The 12,252-nt window shown below is 43.9% G+C and overlaps 1 protein-coding gene across 1 annotated transcript in view; it reads left to right on the top strand.

Annotated features, from left to right (window-relative positions):
- EPHX2 (epoxide hydrolase 2) overlaps positions 1-12,252 on the top strand; it is a 634,386-nt gene that overhangs the window by 27,645 nt on the left and 594,489 nt on the right. Inside the window, exon 2 of the mRNA XM_069233731.1 lies at positions 11,467-11,551. Within this exon, the coding sequence (XP_069089832.1) occupies positions 11,467-11,551 (85 nt within the window). The remainder of the gene's footprint in view (positions 1-11,466; positions 11,552-12,252) is intronic.

Below are 12,252 nucleotides of genomic sequence, written 5' to 3'. Positions count from 1 at the left end.
TCTTTTAATTAACTCTAAAAATTGCATCACTCCATTGCTTTATTTCACTTATAGATTTTCTTATGATTACCAGACTACCAGCAGCACCCTATGCTAAGAATATTTTGTACTGTCTTTTTTTTACCTGAATTTTCCTGCCCTTTGCTGATTCTAGGTGCCAGGTTTTGAGGATGACTAAACATTTTGTAGCCTACTTCATGTCATCGAAAATGCTTGGTGAGGGGAGGCGTATTGGAGATGAAAATATATGTTGGGTACTGATGTGGTGACAGTTTTATAATGCAGGCATTTGGTGAATATGAGGCATTTTAACATTTCACTCAAGATTTTTCATCCCATTTCTAGGACTTGTGTACAAACCGGGAGAACAAGTCTACTGGACTCATAAACTCTTTTTACCTCAACTATAGGCATCTTCAGTATTGGTTGGCTTTCTAGTGGTGTACGATGAGCTAACAATTACGTTTTTTGCACCATGGTTTATTTTTGCATACACCTTCTATATTTTGAGTCGACTGGTGGCTGCAGCCTGTCCTTGTGGCACCAATTTGTTGAAGACATAGCAAGGATGTGCCATGTTTGCTAATACTGGACCAAAAGCTGTAAGGCAGTGCAATTTGTAGTGCACACTAGCTAGACACACACAATTACATCTCAAGTGACTGCAGCACATGTTTTCAGACCAGTCTGGTGACCCTGGACTGCAAGTGGTAACAGATTTCTCCAAACTAGCCAGTCCACCACAGTTCACTCTCATAGGAGCCTGCAACCAGTCTTTGTCCCTCATTACAACCCTGGCGGACGGTGTTAACTTGGCGGTAGCACCTCCAACAGGCTGGCAGTAATTACCGCCAAATTATGACATTGGCGGTTTGGCTCATGCCAAACTGCCAATGTACCACACTGTCCACCACGGTGGTAACGAACGCCTGGCTGGAGACAATGGTCTCCAGCCCGGCGGCCGTCACTAGTCAGCCTGCGGGATAAAGACCCCCGCATACTGCCATGGTTTTCGTGGCAGCTGTACCGCCACGAAAAACATGGTGGTAGGCACTATCAGTGCTAGGGAATTCCTTCCCTGGCACTGATAGGGGTCTCACCTGCCCTCCTCCCCCTCCCCACAGTCCTCCCCCAACATCCACGGCCCTCCTACCACCCCCCAAAGCTGATAGGGCCCCTCCCCCACCCCCCCAAAATCCATAGGCCCCCCCATACATAACCCCCCAGCCCCCCCACTCATGCACGCACACACCACTCACACACATACACGTGCACACACATGTACACACACATACACAATACATCCCCCGACACACACCACACCCCCGCATTCATACACGCGCACACACACCCCCTCTATAAACTCACAGTCACACCCCCATTCACAAACACACCACACACCACATAACACTCCCCCACCCCCCCTCCCCTGTTGGAAGATCACCTTACTTGTCTCAGTGGTCATCCGGGAGGGAACGGGTTCCATGGGGCCTGCTCCACCACCAGCACCCCGTCACCAGAACACCGCCACGCCGAATACTGCAACGTAATTCGGTGGGCGGTGTTCTGATGATGTGGCGGTGGCAAAGGAGCAACCTTCACTGCATCGCAGAACACCAGTATGGCTGCTGGCGGCTCTCTGACCAGATTATGGCGAAGGGTCGCCAGCAGTCATAATATGGTGGTCGCAAGACCGCCAACACTGGCGGTCTTCGGTCTGGCGGGACTTTGGCGGTCTTCAAAGAAGACCGCCGAGGTCATAATGAGGGCTTTTGTCTAAATGTTCTTTCAAACACAAACAAGTACTGCAAGTCTCTGTAGACCATGTTTCCCCTACAGAACTACCAAGCTCAAGGCCTCCAACTTCCATAAATATGCATGCAGATTGGCCTAATAAAAGGACGCTTCCACAATCTGTAGCATCCTTAGTCTGCCATGCCAGTTTCACAAGCTCTCATAGACGTAGCCTTGGACACTAGTGACTAAACTGGACCTTTGACAGCAGACCATATCCAGGAGTTAGCTACACCTTTTCTGCTTTCTACTGTTGTATCAAATATGGGACGACGGCTAGTACCTGCAGGTGACTTTGTCAAACTCGACAACCAAGCAAAGTTTGTGGCCAATAACAAGTTCATCTTTCTTGGCACAGTGGTTGCACAAGCATGTTTTATTCGCAGGCGCAGGTTCCTGTGACCATGTTGTAAAAAAAAAATCCTGACCCTGGGTTGCTTAGGTAGGTATAGTTAAGATCTAGTTTCCATAGAAAAAGTGTTTTTTTACTTGATTAAATCTTTGACACCGTTTGACGAATCTTAACAAAATTTACCCAAAAAAGTGTGCCCCAGGGTCATGTTGTGCATGGAAAGTTCCGGGGTGATCCGCCAAGCGGGGGCCAAGAAAAAGGGGGAGGGTAAAAAAAAAGTGCTTTCCCATTTTAATTCCCATAGGGATTTTAAACACGACTACAGCCCGAACCACTGGACAGAATGACACCATATTTGGCAGAAAGGTAGCTTTTGGTCCAGAAAGAAGCCTTTTTGTTATTTGGTACAAACCCATTCAGTAGTTGAAATAATAAAGTAAATCCGAATTTGTATATCTGGGAGGAGTCTAAACAGGAGTCTAAACACAAATCTCATGGTGAGATCTGATTGGCTAACCACACTTCAACCAAAAAGTATACACGATAGCACCCCATTGAAATGCATTGTAGTAAAACATTGTAGTAAATAGCAGGTTTTGAGGGTAACAAAAAGGAGAATGTATAAAGAATGATAACAGATTTTAGTTACAATATAAATCATTTGTTGCTGAGGCAATATTACCTTGTGAAAAAGCTGCTGGGATTTCATGAATCATGTTCGAGAGACAACTGTTTTCTCTTGATTTTCCCATAGAGGTTATGGAAGGTGCTCCAGAGGCTAAAATGAGAGCATATTTTCTGTAAATTCACACTATCCTTCTCAGCCATGTGAGAATGAAGTCTGACATTCTCAGTAAGACATGTACTTCCAACAGCAGCAACCTGTCAGTTGATTCCCTTGTGTTCTACAGATGCCTCCGAGGGTGTTCTAAAGAACAACTGGAGCGCTAACACTCTTACATTTATAAAAGTATGACACACCTGAGTGAATCAAAGTGGTAAAATGTAAAACACTTAACATAGAAAGGAACAAAATGAGGGGGTTCATTTTGTCATAGGAATTATGGTTAGTGTTGTAGAAAGAAAAATTAGGACACGTTTTAAGTGATTTCTCAAGTATCTTCCTGTTGTACTTCAACAGAGGTAGTCTGTCAGTTGATCCCCTTGTGTTCTACTGCAGCCTTCCAGAGGGTCCTAAAGAACAACTAGAGCGCTAACAGTCTTACTTATGACAAAAGTGTGGCACACCTGACACTATCACCCAAATGTCGCCCAATGAAGGTAAATCATGCAGGTTTGAGCAATAGGATGTCATTTTTTGGAATAGACAGGGTACTTCCCACACCGCGAGGTGGGGACAGAGAAAAAAGACCCAGGAAACTAGAATCCGAATACATAATTCGCCTTAACAGTCGCCATCCTTGGGGTCTTAATAAGGATGAGGAACTTTTTGTTCACATTGGCTGATATCCACCATCAATTTGCATGAAATATATTATAATTAGATGTAGAAAATAATGAGGGATGAATGTCATGTAAAAAATATACACATATTTATAATATATATATCGTTTTTTTCTTTGGGGCCCGTAGATTAGAATTGTAGAAGTATGATATATAATTTTATGTTTACTAGGGTAATGGATGAATAATTGTTTGATATTAATGCTGATAAGGATCTTTAAGTGGCCCATGCGTTTGTACACAATGATAATTTAACACTGTAGGCGTATTAGTGATTAACCATGTGGTGAAGTAACATTGTTAGTTATGTGTGTTTAGAAGTGCAAATTGGTTTCATGACGAGAAAATGTTTTATTTTTTAATGGTATTTCTTTTATGTTGATGCACTAGGTTATAAAGGTTGACGGGAGGGGAGATCATTATAATGACTTTGGCTGTTGACAAAGACCGTTATGGTCGAAACGCGTCCAGGTTTGATAAGCATTGTAGAATGGCTTTGTAAATAAATCTCGTCATTATCCAGCATTTGTTGGGAGTGCCGTTTTTCTACAATTCAAATTGAGATATTCAAATATGGGTCCTGCGCCCATAATGGTGCACCAGCTCCGTAAGGCCAGCGTTGGAAGAACAGCAGGAGCAGTTGAAAAATATATATATATATATATAATAAAAAGGTTAAGTATTGAGATTTTTGGTGCTACCCTTTCTGTATAGCAGTAGTACTCTACATTCTGCAACTGCTGATTGAAGCTTTATTCACCTCTTCTGCTACAACTTCATTAAGTTTACCATAGGTCTTTAGCTTGGCATTTCTCCCATAGGGTTGAATCCTGCTTCCTGACTGGCTGTTTGTAAGACTGTGTTAACCTTGACCCAAAACGCTTCTTTCAACCTCACATCAACCTTGCCAATATTGACATTTGATTTCACCTTAAGAACTTTGGAACAAGTAAACATCTCCTTTTCGACAGTGGCATCAGTGCAGTTGTTCAAGCACTCTCCTCTCCAAAATTCAGCTGCAAAACTAATCTCCAATCTCCAAAATAGACCAGGTCCTAAACAGCTTTCATTATCTCCCTGTGGGAAAGCAGTGCCATGTCACCTCCTGCACAAAGCATTGCACATGAAGGCCTTGAAACGCCTCTCTAATTGGTTCTCTCCCTTGATCAACGTTGACTCATGCAAGACTCTTCAATTGGTCGCTAAAGAATCGTAAGCTGGTGGACAGGGCTCTGACCCCCTTGATACCTGCGAGGCCCTCTGACTTCCTTATGCAAAATTCAGGATACTAGCACTGTGATTAGACACTTGCTTATTTCCTCCTTTCAGTTCCATCCTGCTGTGGTCTTCTTTATCAAATATTTGTCTTACATAGGCTTAGAAAAAATGAATGTTATAGACTGCCAGCTTGCAAGGTGACTCACACTGTATTATTCACATGACCAAAGAACAGTGTTCTTGAAATTCATATTCCTATCTTGCTTTTAAAAGCATATTTTCATGTCTTTGGATTTTTTTCTAATATTCATTATGGTTGTAGGTACATCTGTGTGTAACAAATAAAATGAGACAGTTTACATGAAATTAAACTTGAAACCAGTGATCAGACCAGGGCTTAATGTATGTCTGATGTGGAGTCTTGTGAGTTAGTGATGACACAACTCTTTTGGTTCCTGATGGACTCCGTAGAAATGTGACATAAGTGTTTGGCTGTGGGGAATAGATTTCTGGTATAGAATGTTGAGTTTGCAGTTACATGCAGAGCAATAAAGACCTATAGACCAAGCTCCGTGTGTGACAGTCATTTATGATCATCAAGCATTGCTTACCATCTTTGGCAATCCAAAAGCCAAGATGCCTCCTAGAATTGAACGTTGGGGTTTGCTACTACAAGAATATGGCTACACTATTGTGCACTAACAAGGGAAAGATCAAAACCCTGCTGGCTACTTTTTACTAGTGCCAGTACAGTGTCATGGTGCCCCTTCCAAAGCTGCTGAAGCCTACATTAACTTCATTGTAAAGCCCAGTGCCCCTGACGCTATTCCTTTGGAACTAATTATTACTTTGAGTAGAGATAATGACATGTTGATACTAAAAGACATTATTGCACATTAGTCCTGAAAACAGCGCACTTGACCTCTCACACAGGACAGTGAATATCAGAAGTTCAAAAATGTGAAAGATGAACTGTCTGGTATTCAAGAAGGTATTGTCTTACGAGGTTTGAGAATTGTCATACCAGAGAGTCTGTGACAACAAGTAATTGAAGTGGCCCATAAAATACATTGTGTAATTGTTGTCACTGAATGAGCCCGAGCTTGGTTTCCTCATCTTTGTGAGACAGTTGAAAGAGAGTTGAAGGTCAGTCATTTGGGCAATTGATTATCTCCTGGAATCACTCACCATACCTTGAACATGTCAGATTTACAAAAATATGTTCGGAAGAGAATTGCTGTTGATTTCTTTGGTCCTCTTGACAATGGACATCACCTGATGATGATTTTCGATGAATGCTCCTGTTTTCCACTAGTGGATAATCTCTCATCCATTACTCAAGAAAGAGTCATCAAGAGGATATATGGCAATTTTGCAATCTGGGGGGGTACCTTCATTTCTGAAGTCTGACAATGGCCCTCCTTTCAACAGTTGAGAATTCAGAGACTTTCGTGATCATCTGAATGTGAAGCACTAGAAAAGCACACCTCTTTGGCCACTAGCAAATGGTATTGTCGAACGCTTGATGAGCACACTCAAAAAGACTGTCCAGCGTGCTAAATTGGAGAACCTTGATCTGAAGTCCGCTGTCCATGCTACTCTTCAAACTTATCGGTCAACTTCTCATTCAATGACAAGGGAAAGTCCTTCCGTCCTGATGTTCGGGAGAGCCATGGCGACCAAGCTACCACAGTGGACCAACGGAAGTTCTCCACCAATGGGGAATTTCGTCGAACAGTTGTGTTTTGTAAACAAAATATGAAAGTAAAAGCCGTCAAGCACCGATGTGCAAGAACATTGTTTTCAATGAAGGAGATCAAGTATTGGTGCGTCAACAGAGAAAACGCAAATCTGATGCTACCTTTGATGCTGAACCCTCCGAAGTTGTAACTTGCAAAGGACATATGACTACTCACTGTCCTGGAAAATACATTACGCAAGATTCTTCGCATTTCAGGCATCTGCCTCATCATTCGCCAGTTCCTTATATCAGAGATGAGAGTGGTTTGATTGAGACTGTAGATAACCCTTTGACTGTATCCATCCCTACATCACTGGTGCCAATCATGGACGCTTCTCTTCTCTTTTCACAGCCTCGGAGGACATGATCTGGGCATTTGGTAAGAGATCCATGACAAATTATAGAGTTGTAATATGCATATTTGTAAATACATTTTATTTTTGATTTAACAAGGGGGGGATATAGGGGGTCATTCTGACCCTGGCGGTAGACTACCGGCAGGCCAACGACCGCGGATGCACCGCCAACAGGCTGGCAGTGCATCCATGGGTATTCTGACCGCGGCGGAAACGGAAAACCGGCGGTGTCCCGCCGGTTTCCCGCTGCCCGGGGGAATCCTCCATGGCGGCGCTGCAGGCAGCGCCGCAATGGGGATTCTGACCCCATTACCGCCAGCCTGGCTCTGGCGGTTTTGACCGCCAGAACCTGGCTAGCGGTAACGGGTGTCGCGGGGCCCCTGGGTGCCCCTGCAGTGCCCATGCCACTGGCATGGGCACTGCAGGGGCCCCCTAACAGGGCCCCACCAAGATTTTCAGTGTCTGCCAAGCAGACACTGAAAATTGCGACGGGTGCAACTGCACCCGTCGCACCCCTTCCACTCCGCCGGCTCCATTCGGAGCCGGCATCCTCATGGAAGGGGGTTTCCCGCTGGGCTGGCGGGCGGCCTTCTGGCGGTCGCCCGCCAGCCCAGCGGGAAACTCAGAATTACTGCGGCGGTCTTTTGACCGCGCAACGGTATTCTGACGGCGGTACTTTGGCGGGCGGCCTCCGCCGCCCGCCAAAGTCAGAATGACCCCCATAGTGTCTTGTGAGTTAGCGATGACTGGACCCTTTTGGTTCCTGATGGACTATGTAGAACTGTGACTTAAGTGTCTGGGTGTGGTGAAAGGATTTCAGGTTTAGAATGATGAGTTTGCAGTTACATGCAGAGCAATAAAGACGTGTTAGACCAAGCTCAGTGCGTGGGTTAGTCATTTACGAATACCCAGGCTGGGAAGTACGCTACGCCCCAGAGATTGGGAGATCAGGAAGTGATTGTAAATTGTGAACTATTAACGTAGGGCTTATGACCTCTGACGAGGCATTGAAGCATTTTTTGCAGTGAGTAGCACGCTACTCCAGAACTCAAGATTCGTAATTAATGGGTTAGTACAATTTTTTTGTTTTGTTTTTTCTTGTGCTTTAGTTGTGTTCGAATTGTGCTTTTGATTTTTTGTAGAGTTTGGGGTAGGGATAGAATGATGGAAGTGGATTTGAAAAGGAGAAGTAGTGAGCTGTTTTGTAAGAAATGGTAATGTGTGCTATTAAGTTACATGGCTAGAAAGGAGGGGTGAAAGGTTGAGAAGTTTGTTTGGAACTTTATAGTAGTCAGAAGGTTTGGGATGAGTCAGAGAGAGAGTAGGGCTGTGAAGGACAGAAGGATTTTTTATATTTATACCAAAATATAAATATGTATATAAATAACACATGATGCTAGGTAAAGTTTTTTTGTTTTTTTTTGTTTGCTTAATGAATGAATTAATGAATCAACAATGTTAACATAGTCTGCTGTACTCGTTTATCGTCTGGTACATTTTTTACTGTAATTAACTTCCCTTGTGGAAAGGCTTTTCCTGATCTCACATGTTCCAGCGAGTTTAATCGTGGCCACATCACTTTACCCAATGTGCTTCATTTCCCCCACCACCCAAAATCTACTAGTTTATTTTATGGTATGGGTATGTGTAGGCCTATGCGAAATCTCATAATTTTCTTTGTGATAATTATGCAAAATGTCCCAAAATTACAAGAAATTACATGTTGTTATGCAAAATCCCGATTTTGGCATTTTGTACTATTTTTTTTTTAACATGAAATGCGTGATTTGTGAAGTCATGAGGATGGATTTTGCAATAAAAACTATGCAGAATCTCCTGTGATCCAAACAGGTGCTGGCATTTAACTCATTTGCAATCTTCCTATGCCTCCGTGGTAGGGTTTTCATCCGAACTATGGGCCTGACTTAGAGTTTGGCGGAGGGGTTACTCCATCACAAACATGACGGATATCCCCTCCGCCGTATTACACGTTCCGTAGGCGATAACAGAATTGTAATATGGCAGGCGCGATATCCATCATGTTTGTGACAGAGTAACCCCCTCCACCAAACTCTGTCTAAATCAGGCGCTAAGTCTCAATTACTTGTTCTAATCGCATAATCTCAGGTATTTCTCCAAACAATCATAATGTAAGAATATGCCTTCAAATTAAATTTCATTCTGCCTAGATATATGACAGTATGACTACAAACTGAATTGTCACCAAGTGCTTTTCACATTCATCAGCCAAAGGGTAGCTGACCTAGGATTTCATAAAAAGGACTGTTTTTAAGGATTTTCAGGAAAGATATAAAATAATGTAAACATTTTTCACAGGTGTCCATCTTTGATATGCAGTGAAGTGTATCTAATACTAGGACATAGAGCAAGTGTGTTGGTACTCATGCCTAAGAAGGCTGCTGATGTTGTATGCTTGAACCCAAAATGGTGTCAAAGACATATGGTTAATCTTGAAATGGCTAAGAAATATAACAGTTCACAGTGGATGTTCACCACAAGTGTGATTTATCTGAGATAGAGCCTGGTGTGTGTTAGGCGTGGGCGGAATGTTTAATTCCCCTGTGGCGGAATTTGGGAACTCCGTGTTACTCTTGTAACCTGGAGTTCCGGCCAAATTCTGCCAATCGCTGCGTGGCAGAATGTTTTACTGCAAGGCTCCTGAAATGCATGTGTGCACCAGATTTGGCGTACCCCCAGCGATGTCTTCTAACACTGGCGGTTGTGGCCAAAGGGCTGCCTCTCGAGTAGGTTTGCTGCCCCTCGAGTAGATTTTCTACAGAGCAGCAGCAAAATCAACTTGAATGGCTGCGCGCTCGTGCGCACGTATGGTGCAGTTTGCTTTGATTTTTCATCACTGCTCACCCTACTGGCACTAAATTGCAGTGCTGCATGGGTATTTTCTGCCATTTGGTGGAACTCCATGGAATTCCACGGAGTGAAACTCCACAAGTGCCGCCCATAGTGGCATTTTGACCAATAAATTGCAGCATTTTTTTCAGAATAGCTGTGACATTTACTTTGAGTTGTCTGATGAATGTTGCTTTAAAGTCCATGATAAGTTAATATTGAAACCAACTTGATGTCTCTTGAGATAGTCTAGTAGCAGAGAAAAGTATAGAAAGCCACACATTGGTATCTCACATAGACCAGTGATTCCCAACCTGTGGTCCGCGGACCCCTGGGGGTCCATGAAGCCTCCTCAGGGGTTTCGTGACTGCTTAGAAAATGTATTAATTTTAACTGATTAGGTCCCCACCTTTGAGTAATGACTCAGTGGGGGGTCCCCATAATCCAATAATGATTCAGAAGGGGGTCCCCGGGTTACAGTATTGATAAAGTGGGGGTCCACAGAAGTCAAAAGGCTGGGAACCACTTACATAGACCAAAAAAGTCCCCTTTTGTAACAGAGTATTTTTCACTGTGGCTTCACATTTAAAATTTGGACTTCAGTTCCCGTGCCCCGATGTATTGCAAGCTTCTCCTGCTTGGTTCAGTTTATGTTCCTGTTACAGAACATGCACTGTGCTGCTCTGCCACACGAGGGAGCCATACAGGCAAGATCAACCACAGTTTATAAAATTAGGCGTTCATGCGTGCTGCCAAATTCCGACCAATTTGCTTTGGAAGCTAAAATAATTGAACTCTCCAACTTTTAGGATTTTTTAATGTACTGTTTCTTTTTCCCAGTAAAAGAGATTTTATTTAGGAGCAGTCTGGTGTCCCTTTAAAGCGAAGCATGGCTGTATTTTTGTCAGGTAAATGTACTCATAAAGATTGCCCACAATGGACCGAAGTTTCATTAGCATTAATGCTTGAGGTACTTCCTTAAGGGCCACGGTTGCGAGACTGCGTGTCCGGCGACGCCAAAGGGGGACTTCTTTAAACGAACATAGGGGGTCATTCTGACTTTGGCGGGCGGCGGAGGCCGCCCGCCAAAGTCCCGCCGTCAGAATACCGCTGCGCGGTCAAAAGACCGCCGCGGTAATTCTGAGTTTCCCGCTGGGCTGGCGGGCGACTGCCAGAAGGCCGCCCGCCAGCCCAGCGGGAAACCCCCTTCCATGAGGATGCCGGCTCCGAATGGAGCCGGCGGAGTGGAAGGGGTGCGACGGGTGCAGTTGCACCCGTCGCGATTTTCAGTGTCTGCTGGGCAGACACTGAAAATCTTGGTGGGGCCCTGTTAGGGGGTCCCTGCAGTGCCCATGCCATTGGCACGCCCGTTACCGCCAGCCAGGTTCTGGCGGTCAAAACCGCCAGAGCCAGGCTGGCGGTAAGGGGGTCGGAATCCCTAGGGCGGCGGGAAACCGGCGGGACACCGCTGGTTTCCCGTTTCTGACCGCGGCTGTACCGCCGCGGTCAGAATGCCCAAGGATGCACCGCCAGCCTGTTGGCGGTGCATCCGCAGTCCCCGGCCCTGGCGGTTTTTACCGCCAGGGTCGGAATGACCCCCATAGTCATTTTGCAGATTTCCGTTAGTAATTTATGTTATCTTTGTATTTATTCCTCGTTTATTTTATTTCCAGGATTTTTCTCAAGGACTTCTTTACCAAGGGCGGCCCAGATGGTCCTTTTGCACGATCTGAAAAAGGGCAAATTACACTTTCAAAGGTACTGCAAAAAAAAGATCTTTTTGATGGGCCATAAATGGAAGAAAATAATGTGAAAAATGAGTTTCAGCTCTTTGTGAACATGAAAACACCTGCCAGATATTGTACAGAATTAATCTATCATACCCATCCAATTATCATTGAATAATCTTTACTTTAGTTAAACATAAATAAAAACATTAAAAGTTCCAAAATCATAAAATATATAGAATATAATTGTCTAATTATGTGATGGATGTTATAGGTAGAGTAATTGCACGTAAGCTGTTTCATTGTTTAAGGCAGTACATATCTTCAGGGGTTCAAAATATTTTATCTATGGTTAGTTTGGAAATTAATTAGTTATGAGTCACTGACTTTCATTGTAAGTTTACCCTCAATTATGTTGCTGCAGATGCAATATAACATAGATAGGAAAACTTAGTTGAAATGATGCGTGTGTTAACCTGTGTTGTTCGTCGTCACACCCATTGGCTGTAGAATACCCCCACAGCATCCCTGAATACACCATAGGGTGCCCTAAAACACTGAAGTGCCGCCAGGCATGCAGTAGATGCTATTAATGATCTTTCGGAAAACACCCCAGTTTGCTTCTTTTATTATGTATTTAATTATTCATTTATTCGCTTATTTTTCTCCAGTGTGGAGGCCATCACTATGGATGTTAGGGGGTGCTTTACTCTGAGTCCTCTAAGTGCTTTT

The sequence above is a fragment of the Pleurodeles waltl genome, chromosome 5, assembly GCF_031143425.1.
Source record: "Pleurodeles waltl isolate 20211129_DDA chromosome 5, aPleWal1.hap1.20221129, whole genome shotgun sequence".
Lineage (NCBI taxonomy): Eukaryota > Metazoa > Chordata > Amphibia > Caudata > Salamandridae > Pleurodeles > Pleurodeles waltl.
This window is presented reverse-complemented; position numbering and strand designations above follow the sequence as displayed.